This window comes from Natator depressus, chromosome 3 (genome assembly GCF_965152275.1).
Source record: "Natator depressus isolate rNatDep1 chromosome 3, rNatDep2.hap1, whole genome shotgun sequence".
Lineage (NCBI taxonomy): Eukaryota > Metazoa > Chordata > Testudines > Cheloniidae > Natator > Natator depressus.
In genome coordinates this window covers 141,431,241-141,449,386 of record NC_134236.1, presented here as the reverse complement: position 1 = coordinate 141,449,386, position 18,146 = coordinate 141,431,241, and the positions used below count along the sequence as shown (strand labels likewise).

The following is an 18,146-nucleotide window of genomic DNA, read 5'->3' as shown; positions in this document are numbered from 1 at the left end:
TCATGAGTAGGGACAAATCCATTCTCTCAAAAACCAAGCGTCACATTAAATATAGTATAGGAGTATGCGTATATGTACACTAACCATGTATTATTTAAATATAATCACACACAAATCATTGTGTTTGAACTTATCAAAAGGGAGGCTCCTCACAAACAACATGGTGATGTTTAGTTAGTGTCCTCCCCTCCTAAGGGACTAGTTCTGATAAAAAGTGGTAAACCAACAGTGCCTGCTGTAATTTTCATTATAACTCACCCCGTTTGAAACACTCACTTTTAGGCATGATCTCCACATCATGGTGAATATTTCTGTCTTATGTTTTATCAAAATTTCTTTGTCTATTTTTGAGTTAAGAGGTTGAAAAAAATCCTCTCAAAACCCCACATTCCCTCTTTGAAATGTTAGCAATTTTTAAAAAAGAAGACAGAGCTACAGCTGAAGTTCAAAACCTAAATCTTGGTTTGTACAAGGTCAGTGAGATGCAGCAACTTTGGGTTGAATTTGATAGGATTTGATTTACCAGTTGTGGTTATACGGAAATTACATGGAGAACAAGTGCAGTAGAAAATTTTGTTGTCTACAAGTTTGTACTTAAAGGTATGTACATGTGTTCAGCTAGTCAAGTGCATCTCTCTCAAAGCTTGCTGGTTTTTAATGTTGATAACTTAAAATCATTTCCCCCCAAATTTGGCTTGTCTCACGCATCTCACTGCCCCTTAATCAAGCTACATTTCAGCTGCTTTTGCTGAAGAACACACCCAACTACCTAATTCATTTTTTGTTTATATATGGCTGGTGGTGGAGAGAGCTTTTACCTTTGTTCTTCCCATGGCACAACATACCCTGAATAGATTGCTTACAGCAGATGTTTACAGACTTTTTAAATACCTATTAAACAATATTTTGTTCATTGGGTTATTTCAGAGAAATGGGTGATAATCAGGTGTTTGGTTATACTTAAAGAGGGCTCTGTCTCATACTTTATTCTCTTTAATCATTTTATATTCAAATTTTAAGATGCCTCTTATGAAATGTACGAAAACTGAAGTAGTTTGAATAAGTATTTAATGCCTACAGTGACTGTGGGTTCCTAGGGATGAAGAAGCTAAAGAGGGATTCCCTGATCCTTCCTATTGCTGCATAGTGTCCCTCAGTTTAAGCTCCATTTAATGCTCTAAGAACAGCTGAACAAGCATATTCCTGTCAGAGCCCCATATAAACACCTTGTACAGTAACATCAGAAACTATTTTTTGGTCAATTGAAGTCTTCAAGTCTCAATTTGGTTCTGTGGGATCTACATGAGATTTATTTCATTCAGAATTTAGGACTAAATTATATCCAGGACTGCATAGCCATGCAGGAACATAAGGCAGAGTAAGCACAGGCTACCAGGATCCTAAATTTTGGCAGGCTGGAGTAAGTGGACTCTGTGTACCTACTATATTCCCTCATCCCAGAGCAGGTGGGGTAGAGAGAAGAAGAGAGTGGGTGGAGTCTTGGCTCAGCCCCACCAGGAGCCAGCCAGTGCATCTGAGATGGTATGGAGATCATTTGCAGCTGTTCATAGGCCAGCAACAAATTATACGTTGTTCCCCTGCCTTGATGCCATCCTTGCCAAACAAGGGAAAAGAGGGAGGGAATTGTGCTTTCAAGAGGTACAATTCCTTTCCAGTGCGCCCCCTGGGGCAGCACAGCTACATCACCTCAAACAGAAGGGCTTTTCCTTTAGGGCCAAGACTGCAGCTGACTTCAAAAGGTTGCAGACTGGGCCCCTTAAGAATAGGGCTGGACAAACGTACTAGTAAGCTGGAAGTAAAATGTCTAACAGTACAGAACAAAAGTTTAGAACAGTGTGGTGGCAACGTAAAAGCCAATGTGTCGTTCCATCAAATAATCAAGATTATGGAGAACAGTTTTAAGGTTGTAATATTTGTTTTCTTGGCTTATCCTGACAATTCTGAAACTGACAAATGACCATCTTTGTTTAAATTTATGCTACAGGTTAAGTTAAACTCTCTTTGTCAGATCCCTAATTATTTTTAGGATGCTGCTTAAAAACTGCCTTATTAATAAAGTATCTACAAATTATTACTTTTCTGCCCTTATATGGAGAAAGATAGGCAGGCAATATAGAAGTGGAAAATACTTTGATCTGTGTGTGTGTGTGTTGGCGGAGGGGGGGGAGGGGAAGGAAGCATGAATGTATCCAACATCACTAAAGAAACAAAATCATGATTTTAAATTTATATACATATACACACACACACACGGTTTTCCCCTCTTGGAATTACAGATTCAATATCATTTTGAGTTGCAGGCTGCAATTGATAAGAATAAAGAATATTTAATATGACTGTCAAAACACAGCTTGTAGAACAATAAAGTAATAGAAAGGGGCATTTGACAGATTTGAAGAACTCTGATGAATTACTGAATATTTTTCAGTTTCAGAGTCTCAATAATCTTAACTTTTAATTTTAATCTTTGCTGTTTTTTGACTTCTCTTAATGTTAGACATATGACTTTAAAACTTTGAGAGCCATTTGCTGAATTTCCTAGCTGTTTAATAAATCTTTAATTAAATAATCTATAGCAGCTGGGCTTTTTCTGAAGATTTAGCCTAACAAGTTCGTTTCTTACTGCTTTTTGTATTCTCAAAAGCTCACAATTTAATTAATACATTTTCTTTATTAATGAGGTCACAGAAAATATGAATAAAATGCTCAAAAAAATCTAAATACATTTAAAGAAAATCAGTTTTGTAGTTTTAAAATTTTGAATTTTTAAAACTGCTGTGGCCCTGGAACTATCTTCACTCACTTTTATAAAGATATACTAAATACAAAAAACTATATTACTGCTATTTCAAGATTGTACAATTAAGCACCCATGCTGGAAAATATGTGTTCAACCTCAATTTTCACAAGCTTTCCACTGCCCCTTTCCATATATGCATTAAGAAATCCTTAAACAAACATGTGTGTTCGAGAACATCCTGTGATCATACAATTAAATACCTAAATGGGCATAGTTAAGATTGCGCATTCAACTTAAAAGTCTGCATTTCCTGACTTTTGAGTGGTTAATTGTTCATCATTAATACTGCACAGGGCAACTTTTTTGCACCTGCACAATTTCACCAGGACTAAGGTGCAGTCTGATCTATCAAATGTAAAACAATACTAGTCCCGGTTGAAAATCTATAACAAACATTTGAAGTTCTAAGAGCAAAAATAATATAGTACATAGAGGTATATTGCGTGTCAAATCCTTATTTTTATATACATTTCTCAGATGGCTAGAGGCACTCAGGCTTCAATTTTATGGTTAGAAATACACCCAAAACATGCATAACACATCAGAGCAGCATATTCCTTGCTGTATTATTACTTACACAATAGTGATATACACATTTATGTATGTTTGTAAAGTATAACTGTATGCTGCATATAGATAGATACAAATGATTTTACATCTTTGTAAGCAGAATTTCACATGCTGAAATGCTGTTCTCTGACATCTCTACTCAACAGAACATCACTGTAATTAAAATTAATTGGCCAAAGTAGTCTTCCAAAATTAAACTCTGATCTGAAAGGGATGTTTGAACATTTGGAGATCTCTGTTTAGATGCTGACATGAATATACGTGACCGGATGCACAGAGAGTCTGGATTTATGGTTCACATATGTGCCTAACAAAAGCAATCTCTTCAATAAAAGCACTGTTTCTCATGCTAAGTCTACCTTAGTTTCTCATGTCATCTCAAAGGAATGTTAGAATCTGGGACAGTTTTCTACCCAGATTCTAGAGTCTGTTCTTTAATTCACTCATGTCAGAATTATTGTCTCCCTTCTTAAGGCCCTCTGACTCATTTTTGGGAAAAGAAAAAAAAAAGCTGCATATTTCATAGGAGATTTTCCTGTTCATTCTGTTTAAAACACCCTTACATTTTGTGGTACCTCATCAGGGAAAGAGGCTCTTTTCTCCTGCAACACACTATATTAAAACTCCAGGATCTCACTGTAGTATCACCAGTTCAACTACCACAGTAAATCTGATTTCAGGCATCCTTGAGCATGATATTCCTTTATCTGAATTGTTTCTTATTTATCATACAGCTTGATATGAACATTTAGACCCCTGGTACAATTCTACAGTAGTCATTGAAGGCTTGATCCTGGATAGCACAGAATCTTGCTCATAAGCACAAGTGAAAAAGCATTGAGTAGGACAGGACTTGGAAGGGAATTCAACCTTGGTTGTTAAATTACCCCTGCCATCTAGGACAATTTAGGCTCAAGAGGGAAGTGTGAATATGTACATATTATTCACTGTGAATTTTACCATGCTGAGGACTGGACCTGTGCACTCTGCATCCATGCTTTGCCTCCTTCTATTAAACCGCAGCTCTATGAAGAAAGGACTGAGCATGCTATAGGCAGGAGACTCACTGTCACTCTGCACAGGGGAATATGTCTAATGCTTTACACTGACTTGCATCTGTGAGTAGCCATCCCTCCCATTGGTACTAGAGCACAACAATCTTGGACAGGGTTTGCTGAATCAAAGGCTAAAGAGTCAACATGTACGCCAGATATCACACAACAATATCAAAGATACCACAAAAAGAAAAGGAGGACTTGTGGCACCTTAGAGACTAACAAATTTATTTGAGCATAAGATTTCGTGAGCTACAGCTCACTCCATTGGATACATGCTGTGGAAAACACAGTGGGGAGATTTTATATACACAGAGAACATGAAACAAGGGGTGTTACCATACACACTGTAATGAGAGTGATCAGGTAAGGAGAGATATTACCAGCAGGAGAGGAGAAAAAAACCTTTTGTAGTGATAATCAAGGTGGGCCATTTCCAGCAGTTGACAAGAATGTGTAAGGAACAGTGTGTGGGGGGGAAACATGGGGAAATAGTTTTACTTTGTGTAATGACCCATCCACTCCCAGTCTTTATTCAAGCCTAATATAATGGTGTTCAGTTTGCAAATTAATTCCAATTCAGCAGTCTCTCGTTGGAGTCTGTTTTTGAAGTTTTTTTGTTGAAGAATTGCGACTTTTAGGTCTGTAATCAAGTGATCAGAAAGATTGACATGTTCTCCCACTGGTTTTTGAATGTTATAGTTCTTGACATCTGATTTGTGTCCATTTATTCTTTTACGTAGAGACCGTCTGGTTTGGCCAATGTACATGGCAGAGGGGCATTCCTGGCACATGGTGGCATATATCACATTGGTAGATATGTAGGTAAATGAGCCTCTGATAGTGTGGCTGATGTGATTAGGCCCTATGATGGTGTCCCCTGAATAGATATGTGGGCACAGTTGGCAACGGGCTTTGTTGCAAGGATAGGTTCCTGGGTTAGTGTTTTTGTTGTGTGGTGTGTGGTTGCTGGTGAGTATTTGCTTCAGGTTGGAGGGTGTCTGTAAGCAAGGACTGGCCTGTTTACCAAGATCTGTGAGAGTGATGGGTCATCCTTCAGGATAGGTTGTAGATCCTTGATGATGCGCTGGAGAGGTTTTAGTTGGGGGCTGAAGGTGATGGCTAGTGGTGTTCTGTTATTTTCTTTGTTGGGCCTGTCCTGTAGTAGGTAACTTCTAGGTACTCTTCTGGCTCTGTCAATCTGTTTCTTCACTTCAACAGGTGGGTAGTGTAGTTGTAAGAACACTTGATAGATATCACAGTTGTCTTAAATAGGGAAATAGCAAAATGGGTCTCATACAATGGGATAGTCAGTGTGGGAAATTATTATTTTCTTTTTAAAACCAATACAATTCCTAGATATAAAATTCTCCACTTAAAATCTAACTACAGGAATAACACTACACTGAACCCTTTTCTTTCTGCACACAGGACTGGGAGCTCTGAACAGCACTGATTGCAGAGCCCACCCCACAGAGCCTTGGGATCAGTTAAACACAAAAACTGGAGAGAAGTGCCAAGGCTCCAGTGATCCTAATACATCAAAAGCCTGGAGGCTTCTGAAAATAGCCAGGTTCATACAGCGTTCGCATGCTCACTCTCAGAGTGGCAAGATCCCATGTTCTATGGGATTCAAACTGGTGAAGGGATCCAAACGTAGCAGGACCTCTGAGTTGTGGAGTAACAAGCTTCAACAGCACCAAATGAGAGGACAAAATAGATGCTGCAACAGAGGACAATGACATGTGGATACTCAAGGTGCTGCCTAACCCCCATCTTGACTTTGCAGAAAGTGCCCACTCACAGAAGGCACCAAAGGCAAAAACTTCCCCATCTCTGAGCAATGCAGCTAAGGCATAAGGGAAGCGAAGGAGCTCCAAGGCTCTCAGCCCCCTGCTGAGCCATCGAGGATTTAGGGGAAGGTCTCCACCCAACACAAAGGTCCCCAATGCAAATTAAATGAAAATTCCTTCTTCATTCACGATTAAAATGATAAATGGGGGTAATTCTGTGAAATCACATTGGACAACAATAAACCCTGTGTTTAATCCCATGCTCTTTCACAGCATATGGTAGGAATCAGGGCAAGTTGATTTTCTGCAACTGAAAAAGAAAAATATAAACTAGCATAAGGCCTGAACTACCCAGAATTTTAAAAAACTTGGGTGTATTTGGATCCAGGGCTTTTTTTATTCAGACCTGTCTCTCATATAAACTATTAAATGTACAAGCAAGGGAACTTACACAACTCAGGGGAACTCCTCTTCAAAGGTTGGGGACAAAATGTGTTTTTACAAAGAGCAAACTGCTTCCCAACTTGAGAAGACTCTGAGCTTGGGCTGCAGGAGAGAGAATATATTGCAAATGAGCAAACCAAAAATTACAGTTTACAAGTGTATCCAGTTTTGTTGGAGTTGTGTTGATCCCAGGATATTAGAGAGATAAGGTGGGTGAGGTAATATCTTTTATAGGACCAACTTCTTTTGGTGAAAGAGCTTGTCTCCCTCCTTCAGCTGTGTGTAAGCTCGAAAGCTTGACTCTCTCACCAGCAGAAGTTGGTCCAATAAGAGATATTACCTCACCCACCTTGTCTCTCTAGTTTACAAATGTAACATTTCACCCACAAAATGTCCTAGTGGGAGGAGTGTAATTCACAGTTTGCAAAAGGCAGCTTTTGACATTTTTCAACACTGGGCATATGCATTATACGAAAACAATACAAGACTGGGTATGCATGCATCCCACATACTCAAATACTAGCGATGACAGGCTACTGCCCTTAGATGAGTGGATATGTAACATACCAACTGTAATACCGAATGGAATTACCTGCACCAATGGAACTATCAACTAGTCAGATTGCGCCTTTCAGAAGGTTGATTTTTAGAAATAAATTGTTCTCATCTTCCGAGCAACAATAGCAATGTTAGTTTACATCTTACAACTCACCAAGCTAACACACACGCAACATTTATTCACTAAGTGTAAAATTCACCCCTGCACACATGGCCAATACAATACCTATGCATTACTTTATCCCTCAAAGAGCACTTAAATGGGACGTAAGTGGTGAACTGGGCTTGTGCAGGGCCTCTGCTTGGGAGTACAGCTTATGTTGTTATACAGAGATGGAAAAATGTTGCTCTGCCTTACATAAAAACTCAGGAGTGGGCCCTCATGCATGTGGAGCAGGTTTTGATCCTTAGATTGTGAACTTCTTGGGACAAATATCCTATTACATGTCTGTAAAGCATCATTGAGATATTTAATATTAACCCATTGATTATGTAAACAACTGATTGCAACACCACCTGCCAGTTTGACACGAAAAGTTGCTAGAGTATTAAAAAAATTCTCCATGAAAGATCATAAAGGGGAAAAACCCGGAAGTTAGCATTTGAAAATGTGGAGACAAATGAATTTTGCCAAAACCCAGAACAATTTTTAGCAAGAGGGAAGAGACCATATTTTAATAAAATTTTCATTTGGAATTTGACATCAGATGAGCAATATTTTTCACTTATAATGAGAAGACACATATGGCAGGTATATACTCTTCCTGCTTTTTCGCTGTATTAGATCCTTTTTAGAGCTAATTACTGGAGCACAGTGTTCTAGGCACTCATCATGATCCCTCGGCACTTAACAGCCTATTAACTACTTATCTAAAAATGCTGTCATTTTGGTAAGAATATGGACAGAAAGTAGAATGAAATGTGACAAAAGTTGTGAAGTTTTTAAATGGCTCGTTTGGGCTCACCACACATGGGACTGAGTATCCAAATAAGTGACTTTAAGAACTTTGAACAGGCAAACATTTTGTTCATCACATAGTTTACAGAAATGCTTTTACAGTGAACTTTTAGAGAAAGCTTTAAAATGTTGTTATTGGTATAACTGTTCACAAAGTATCCCTTCACTTGTAAAGATGCATTGTCTAAATTACCTGAGACATGGTAATTAGGAGAATCCAAGTTTAAAGAAGAAAAGGACAGAAAATTAGTACCATTAAAACTTAGTTTTTATTCTTTCACTTTATGTATTTATCTTTATAATATACCTCTCCTTGCCACTCTTTCTCCTCCTACTAGCTGTTCCTCTTTGCTTTCTTCCTTTTGTCCCTCTGCTCACTTCTTCTGCACCCCACCTTTTCCTCTCTGGACAGAAAACATGCTCAGAGGATTTTGTATGAACAATGGGAAAATCCCACTGTAAAAAGAATGGGGGGAATTCCTGAACAATAATATTGTATGTGCCAAGTAAAAGCTGCCACCTGACAAAAATGAAGGAGTAGTTAGAATTGTTAGGATTTTTTAAATCTTTACAGCATAACATGAGAGTCTCCTTATTCACTAAGGACCATCATTGCACTGAGCCAAAACTGGAAAAAATATATGAAAATGTCTGTGAAGGAATCTCCTAAAATCCATGTAAACATGTTCTATGATCAAACAGTATCTGCAGATATACATACTCTTGCCCAGGCACTCTGAACTGCACAAATGAGGTGTGAAGGAATACCACAAAACATTAAGACTGACAATTTTCATAATGATGGTACTTAGGAAAAGAACTTAGTTACCCTAAAGGCATTTTGGCGCGACATTTTGTTTTCTTCCAATTCTCACTTGTGTATGAGACTTCAGTATATCTAAACTCTATGAGTGTGTGAATTCAAGTTCCCTAGTGGAATTTTTTCAGATGGTTGCATCTTGCAACTAAGTTTTGAAACAGATCAGTAGGTCTATTTGTCTAGTTGTTCCTAAGGGTACCAGTCCTCCAGTAGGAAGCAAGAGATACCAGTTGAATAATTCTAATGGAGTCTATTAGAATTTCTACTAGAGAAGACTGCATACATTTCTCCTTTTGGAGAGGAAAAAGTGTTCATAGCACGTTGAAATATTGAGCAAAGTCGATACACGCAAACACTTTTCAAATGTTGAACATTCTTCTTTTAATGTAAATATTTTACATTGTTGTATATATAACCAGCTAATCAAGCCAATATAAAACTATTTTTAAAAGTCTTGTAGGCCTTACAAGTTTGACCTTGTCATTTTTTTAAAATGCTTCATCAAGGTGTTTGCAATTGGCTTCTACATTGCAGCATTTGGATGGCCTCATAGTTGTCCAGGTGATTCCAATCCACAAACCCCTGAGCTGAGGGTGATAAAAATATCAACTGAACTTGTGCATGTACCTTTGAGCTCTGGGTACTGTTCCACAACCTCTTCCCAGTTTCTTAACCTGCATCCACTTTCAAACTGCAGCATCCTTCTCCAATTGGCTGGCTGAATAAAGAATAAACAACCCAAGTTGGACAAAAGCTCCCATTGTAGGCTTTCCAGTCAACACCAACCAGGCCTTCAAAGCTGAGGCCTTCAGAAGCTTTTGCAAGCTGAAGTGTGCAATGTACTGCTCACTAGCAACTGGTCTGCGGAGAGGCAAGGGGGCCTCTGATACTGCCAAACTTACTCCGATAGCCTTTAACTTAAACCTTTCTTCAAGCTGAAGGATCATTGTTCTAGTCCTAACTATACAAGAATGTGTGAGAGAGAGTTGATTACTTGCAGGAAGACTAAATGGCAAAATTCTGGGTCCTGAAAACAAAATAATCCTTATTTGTATCTATATTGTTGATCAAAATTATATATGTTATTTTACATGCACAGCTACTGCATAAATCTTATTCCAATTCTCATTAAATGAAAAAGATACTACAGTACTCTACAATGGTGCAAAATATTACACTTTACAATAGTGAAAATCCAGTATTTTAGGTGGTTGCTATAAAATACTGCTATATTAGTTACAAGAGATCTCACTTAATGTTTTTCATGTAAGGTCTTCATACAATGGTGCCTTTTCCAGTAATATTTCTAATAACTTATGTTTCATTTAATACAGATGGGAAAAATATACTTTCATATGTGGAGGCAGCTCATGACTTTATCTTGGTTTTGTTTTTCTTCTGTGCCCTACTTCACTGATTAGTAACTAAATTTTATTAGTGGTCAGTCACCCCCAGCATCCTTACAAACAGCGCTTTCTGTCACCCAGCTTTTGCATTTAGATTAATTTCATGTCAGCACCATTTCATACTAATTCACTAAGCTAAAAAGATTGATTTTGGTTTTATTTGAAAGGAAAGAATTTTATGGGTTAAATCAAATTTTTGTCATTTAATTTTTTTTTTTAAACATATTGTGGAGTTTGGAAGCATTACCTTTTTGTTTTAGGAGCAACACTCTGTTCAGAAAATGTGAACTTGTCCTTATAACACATCGAGTTAATTTAAGGGTTATCTACACAAAAGTTCTCCAGGTTTTCTTCAGCTTTCCTCATAAAAGCTCCAAAAATGCTTCATGGACTATATACACATGGTGAACTACAGCCATGTCAGAGATAGGTAACACACCACACAACTGTGCAAGAAGGGGAAACCATAGAGTCAGGAAAGATGCTAAACCCCTACTCTTAAAAAAGTATCCTGGGATCTTTAATATCTATGTAGAATAGACAAGACATTGTTTTTAATGGTTGTGTCTGAAAGACTCCTACACGCTGTGACGTGCATAGCACCTCATTTATCTAGCTCAGAAGGATGAAATGCTGAATAGACGCTGTTGGGATGTGAAGCTCTGGTAGGAAATATAGGCAAACCCAAGCCTTAGCTCACAAAACCATCCCCTTCCAGTTTAGGATAAACAACAGAGTGCAAAATGTTACTTACTATATAACGTAAAGCATGAACTAATATTCTTGTTTCAGAGTAGCAGCCATGTTAATCTGAATCCGCAAAAAGAAAAGGAGTACTTGTGGCACCTTAGAGACTAACAAATTTATCTGAGCATAAGCTTTCGTGAGCTACAGCTCACTTCATCAGATGCATTCAGTGGAAAATACAGTGGGGAGATTTATATACACAGAGAACATGTGTCAGCTAGTATACTGCAAACATAAGAGGAATGAGTAGATGGAGATGGTTAACTTCACTGGCATCGGCAGTTGTGGTGCCTCCTGTGACAGATGTGACAATATCCTGGACAAACCTTACTGAATTAAGTTTAAGTATTTTAGGAGTTAATTGTATTAAAAATGCAAATGTGTATGTACTACTGAGGGATTGTATGTAATGCCAAGGTGGGCGGGGGGGGGGGGGGAGGGGGACCACAGCTCTCCAGGAACTAAGAACATGGTGGGGTGATTAGGCAAATTCACTCAGGTAAAACACCTCCAGAGAGCTACCCCATCTGGAGAGTGTCTTACATATACTGGTTCAAACTGGATTCTCAAGGGAGCAACAGAAAAAGAAAGGCTATTAAACCAAAAATCCTGACTCAGGGCCTTCTTTCTGATACAGCAAATAGACAGGACCTCTGCTGCAAAGGGGTCCCAATCCTTAGGGAAGGGTTGGAAGGCCTTTGACTCACTCAGACCCCATAAGACTTGGGGGCTGGTTCTGAGCAGAAGCTGTGGTGAACTTGTGATCACAGGAAAATGCCTTGGTGGGGTCTGAAGGACTATTCACTAGCCAGCACCCTTGTTAAGAGTCAGGGGGTGATCTCTGATAAACTTATGAGCATGAATGTAGGTTTTTATTGTTTTTAATATGTTTTCTCTGTAATGCTTTGACCTTAAAAATAAAAGTGCTTGCTTAGAAAGAACTGCGTAATAAGTTATAACTGTTGACAATTACATTGTCTATCTCTGGTGAGAGAAGCAAAGCAGGTCTGCTTTGCCAGCCTGGCCTTTGGGGAATAATGATGTAAGGAGGAACTATTCAGCCTGGAAGTACCCTGGTCAGAAGGGAGAGAAACGTGTGTCTCCATCCAAGAGAGATAACAGCTAAGGAACCGTGAACCTAGAGTTGGTGCCCTTGCTAGACCATGGAAGGGGAATACAAGTGCAGCTGACCTGAACTGACACACCTCCCATTTCCAGTGGCAATGAGACACATTCTGAAATGTTGATCCTAAGTACTGAGCTACAGTGAAGTTTATTAAGTCAATCATTTGTTTTTCTCTATATGCAGTGTATAATGGAAGTCCTATAGCCAGCCAGATATCACATATGATGCCATCACAAATGGTTACATGTTATTTGCTAACCTTTTGACATTGGGATTTTAACTTCCCTATTCTGTGCACTAATTCAGAGTTCTTCAGTGCTTATTGCCAGCAGCTCTGGACCCATCAGTGTCAAGAGATCAATGATTCAGCATATATCTAGAGAGTAAGATTGACCCTAGGTATATTTTTATTTTTTCCCTTTGATCATCCTTACATTTGACTGTATTTCAGTAAATTATCCATGTAGTTTTTATTTTGACAGCTCTCTTTACAGCAGTAAAACAAAATGTGTGCATTGCAAATGGCAAAGATTCAAATTTCAGTTATGTTTATCCAAAATAGCACTGAACTGCTTCTGTACTTATGCTATACTGCCTACAGCCTTACGGAAGGGAAGACAGATGGGATGAATTTAGCAGGGAAACAGCTGTGGCTTGAAGAAGAGACAAGCAAAAGTTTTGCTATCAGGCTTCATTATGTATCAAGGTACCAGTAAAATGTGTATCCGTAAGGCAGCCAAAAAAGTGTTTTTCATTTGACTAGTGATAATTACCTTTTCTCAACAGCTGACAATGTTCTAAGTAGCATTAAATAGGTATAATAATTAAGCAATAAGACAAGACAAGCAGTGCCTTGCTGGGGATTATTGCTCGCCTCAGGTGTGTTGTGAGGCATGAGGCTGAAGGGTGGGTGACTTCAGCCACCTGAGAAATGCAAAAATCCCCCAGAAATGCACTGCCTGGAGTGTATCACTGCTATTACAAATGGAAATTTAAAGAGGGCAAAATGTAAAGCACATTTTCTGTGGAATTTATTGACATAGGGATGCCAATGAGAAAATTCCATTTGTGTCCAGCCTTTTAAAGCCATTTCCCAGTGATACATATAGCTCACTTGTGCATTTTATTTATAAAACTCAGTTGTGATGCATATTTAAATGAATGGGTATTTGTGTAAATTGACTAATACATTTGCAATATGTTACAGCAAATAAACAATAGCTCTCATGGCAGCAACAGTTAAGGTTAAAAGACCATTTTAATTAGACGCCTCTTTTTGTTTTTTTAGCTCATGTGTTTCCAAATATTTATCCTGTAGAGCTGTCCACGCTTGGCATCAATCAGAATAACCATATTTAGAAAAAAAAAAGAAAAAAAAAAGAAAAAAATTTTTGTATATGGATTACTTTAAAAGGCTGATATTTAAAGGCTAAATTCATGCTGATATGGGTTAGTGCAGCATTGTTACCATCAACAGAGTTATACCAGCTTATATCAGCAGTGAAGTGACCATAAAACATCAAGAATTGGGACTCTCTGTGGATGAGTTGTGGCTGTTTGAAAAACAACCTTTAAAAATGACAATACTATTAATTAAATGGCTACTATGCAGACACACTAAAATGCTGTACTAAGGTTTAGGCTACACAACGGCTGTCACTATTTGTTGAAACTACGGGCCTGATCTTGGAGGTGGTCAGTACCCCTGACTTCTATTGGGTTCAGAGTACTAAACCCTGCTCAGGATCAAGACCTAGGAACTATACACGGTAGCCTGGCTTTGAGTATATTTATAGTGAGGTAACAAAGATCAGAATTTAAAATTGATCTGAGTTTAAAATTGACAAATTTTGCAAATCTCAGTTCCTTCCCCAAACACATGCACTTACTTTGTTTTCCAACAACAGAAATTAAGTGAACAAATCTAGATGAATGCATTAACATCCCCCATTGTTTCCACATTTCCCATCCCTATCTTAATTTAAGACCAAATCACGCAAGCTAATAAGCATCTACAACATTCCCTTAGGTATACAGGAATTGTAGATCCTTAACATATCTCATGATTTGTGTGCACTTAGTGAGTACCTCCTGGAGTCTTGCTTCAGTGTGACTTCTCCTACAAGGTCTGAAAGATCACATCCTTACACTATCATCTCCTTGGGTCAGGATATTGTCTTATCAGAGCAATATTAACTCATATGCATTGTAGGTCTCTAATTAGTGTTCAGGCTTTAAAATGTATATTACTTTTTTTAGAGAACATTCAGAGGTAGCTGACAAAAATAATTAGAGCCATGGAAAGACTTTCATATGGAGAGAGACTGAAAAGAATGGGATGGTTTACTTTAGAAAAGAGATGAACAAGAGGGGGCGTGATAAAAGGTATAATATGAATGATACAGAGAAGACTGTCTGGGCACATCTGTTTGCCCAGTCTCATAATACAAAAACAACGGGATGTTCAATTAAATTGAAAGGCCACAAACTTAAAAAATGATAAAAAGATTTAAAAAACAAAATAAAAACCACACTATTAGCTTGCCCATGGAACTCACTGGCACAAGATATAGTTGAAGCCAACTAAACAGTTGAATTCAAAAAAGGGGACATTTATATCAATAACAAGAACTGCTACCATCGCAGTCAATAGGAGCAGGATTGAGCCCAGCAGAATCAAACGATCATGATTATTAGAAAGAAAAAAACCTCTTCCAACAGCTTTGCAAAATTCTACTCGCTTCTTTGTTGCTGGGAAAGTAAATCATCATTAGTTTCAGGTCCCTCCCCCCATAATGATCATTTTGGTAATGGGCAGATGCATAGATTTTGGTCTGGTAAATTTTCATGACAGTTTGCAAGGCTGCTTTAGCGGTACTCATCTGTCCTCATTTTAAGTTCTCCACTACATGAAAACTGCAAATTTAAACAGCTGTAGCCTAAAATCTCAGAGAGGTATATACAAACAGCAAAAGCAAATTTGCTACTGCTTAAAGAAGTTTGCCAAATGGATTGGTAGTTAGATGTTATTACTATTGTGAGTTCACGTAAGGCCAATCAAAGATCCCAATTATGGTTAAATACCCAAAGTACATATTTGCTACTGAACTGCTGCATAGCATTAGCCTCTGGTTGGTATTTGTAAACATCTTATTTTATATCCTGAAATATCAAAAGGAATACAACACAGAAAACTGAACTTTAAACACACAGATGCAATCACAATATGGAATGAAGAAAATTAGGTGACTATAATTAAGGCAAGGCCTTAAATGCTCAAATTTTTAGAGGGTCTAAAGTATCAAGAAGGTGGGTTTTCTTTTTTTTAAAATGTAGGGAAGAAAATATATACTCACCCCAACTTGCTCAAAATTGTTGAATGCTCTGCCTTTGAGGTGGGAGGGTTTGCCTTCCAGGGCAATCTATTTTGAAAAGACTGTGCCCCTGGATTGCTCTATTTTCTCTGTACATTTGAGACCTTTAGCCTTTGCCTGAAGTGAGTGAGTTGTTTTTGTTATTTTTATTACTTATACAATTTTATTATATGGGCCTTGCTAGGATATAGTTACTATAACGTGTTGATCCAGACCATTCATTTCTTGGCTGAACATCTTGGGCATACGCTTCTCCCATGCATATGACAAAATGGAGGTCCATGAATACCAATTTAACCATTTTCAGCACTGAACTGAACACCCTGACAAGGCCGAGTGGTTCAGAGAAAAGATCACAGTGGTTAAAGGATGTTGGTATGGCGGAGGCAGAAATTAGCAGGCATGCTTTCTTTCACATGGTGGTTCACAACTCTTACCTGTTTGATACCATGACAAGGGGCCCTATTCTCATCACTACACACAGCTCATTGCAATGATGGAACAGACCTCTGGGAGCTTTTCCTAGTACAACTGAATAAGATGTAATGGCAGTGCTCTGAGTGCACCTTTAGTGATATCTGTCTACTGCAGCCCCTCTGGAGGAATCTGTTTCAGAACACACATTTCTAGGACTTGGCATGCCAAACAACAGACTCTTGTTTGGGCTGTCAAGAGCATCACCTTCCCTATTTCAGTTGTAAGAACAGTCTGGGGAAGGCAGTCATCAACATTAGATTGATGTTTAGCACCGAGAACCATATTAACCAACAACTGGCTAGTTGCAGAAAGTGATGAGGACAGTCTGGGTGCTTGTACCACACTCTCTTAAATACAGCACTTATTTCAGGGCTTGCTATGTTTCTGGATAGTCAAAAACCTGGCTGATAATCTGTAAGTTAAAGACATTTGGCTGCCACAGTTAAGAGCTGAACATGAATATAAAGTATCCAGATCTGTGTTTTTGGAGGGATTTGCTTGTGGAGTGCAAAGGCAGGCAGAGTACCTCAGCAGTATTGGCAGGGGGTGGGGGGGAGGGGAGGGACACTTGCAGGAGAGGCCAACTACTGTTTCCTTAAAGGGTGTATTGGCTTCTGAGTGCTCACAGCTGTTGAAGGGCAGAGGGGTCACATTCTGACTGCATGGATATACATGTTTTTCCCATGTGTAAATTAACTGTAATGTCTTGTCATAAATCTGCCTTGCAATATTGTCACGGACATTTACCAGCCTTGTCACAAAAACTAGTCCTTGGCCTTTTACAGGGATGCTAAAAAAATTAATATTTAAAAGATATCACTCATTTTGGTTGAGTAGGCAGGTAGAATTTTGCAAGGCTGTCAAACATTATTATTTGATGCTTTTAGGTGTCTTACAGTCTATTAATAAATTAATCAGTATCACTAAGTGCACTAGATACTCTAATGAAAATTCAAACAGAAAAACTCACAATATGGAAATTGTACGCAATACTTTCCCTCCAACCATTTGCCATTACCATGTCAAGAATAGCAAGAACTGAGTTACACAGAATTGTAAAACATTTTCCCCAATTACTCTGTCTTTTACTTACAGTAGATGCTTTCAGGTCTGTATCAGCTAAAATGATTTTTGTTTTATACATCTGCTGTTCATGTATTTGAAGAATAAACTTTTTTTAAATAATATTTTGTGGGGAAAATTCAGTGTGTTATGTTATACAAATGATAAATATTTAAAATGGAAGCACTAATATAAATAAATAAATAGCAAAGAGACAAATACTTAGCTAGAGAGTGAGAGGGAGGGAGAGATTTTAAACATCCAGTTTCTATTCCAGACCATGTGTACTGTGTGCAAACAGCCAAGCACATTAAACAGAAGCCAAAGACATTTTCAGATTCTGACATGATTTGTTTTCTATATAGAATCTCATCCTTTCATTATTTCCTAATATTACTTCTCTGGAGTGTTGTGTTTCCCAGCCTACAACGAAAGCTTTCTGATGGCAGTGTATAAGTGATAGAGATAACCCCAAATCCTGGACAGAGATGAGAGTCTCATTTGGCTACACTGCAATGCAGGATGTAGTGACACAAAGCTTTTCAAAAAGAGAAACTCCACGAATGAAAGGCTATAAGAACAACTTGACCTCCAATTGTTGTGGCAATCCAGTTGTTATGAAGCCCCCCCATACAGATATCTGGGCACGAGCATGGATGCTTAGAGAAAAAAGCTTATATTTTTATATCTCGAGACTACTTTATTACCAGATAAATTAGAGAGATGTATGTATTTGTTTTTGTTTGCTTTTGTTATAAACATGAACACATTTTAATCAAAAAACAAGACTCACTTTCCTGGACATTTGACTCTACACTTGTCTATCTTTAGAAATCTGTAGGGGTATAGTTATGTCTATTAAATAGAAGGTCACATTAACATTTTCTCCTCACTTAGGAAAAAATATTAAGCTATCTATGACAAGGATCAGGAGG

The 18,146-nt window shown here is 38.1% G+C and overlaps 1 protein-coding gene across 9 annotated transcripts in view; it reads right to left on the bottom strand.

The window, feature by feature from the left end:
* SDCCAG8 (SHH signaling and ciliogenesis regulator SDCCAG8) overlaps positions 1 to 18,146 on the bottom strand; it is a 157,522-nt gene that overhangs the window by 30,274 nt on the left and 109,102 nt on the right. For 3 of the 9 annotated variants that reach the window (XM_074948919.1, XM_074948920.1, XM_074948921.1), the window contains 2 exons: positions 6,691 to 6,785; positions 5,131 to 5,712 (listed from right to left, as the gene is read on the bottom strand). The exons of 4 other annotated variants lie outside the window; for them this stretch is intronic. In XM_074948919.1, coding sequence (XP_074805020.1) covers positions 5,432 to 5,712; positions 6,691 to 6,785 — 376 coding nt within the window. In that variant the 3' untranslated portion in view covers positions 5,131 to 5,431. Of the gene's footprint in view, positions 1 to 5,125; positions 5,713 to 6,690; positions 6,786 to 9,667; positions 9,738 to 18,146 lie in introns of those variants that run through there. 2 more of the 9 variants (XM_074948924.1, XM_074948925.1) reach the window with 2 other exon arrangements.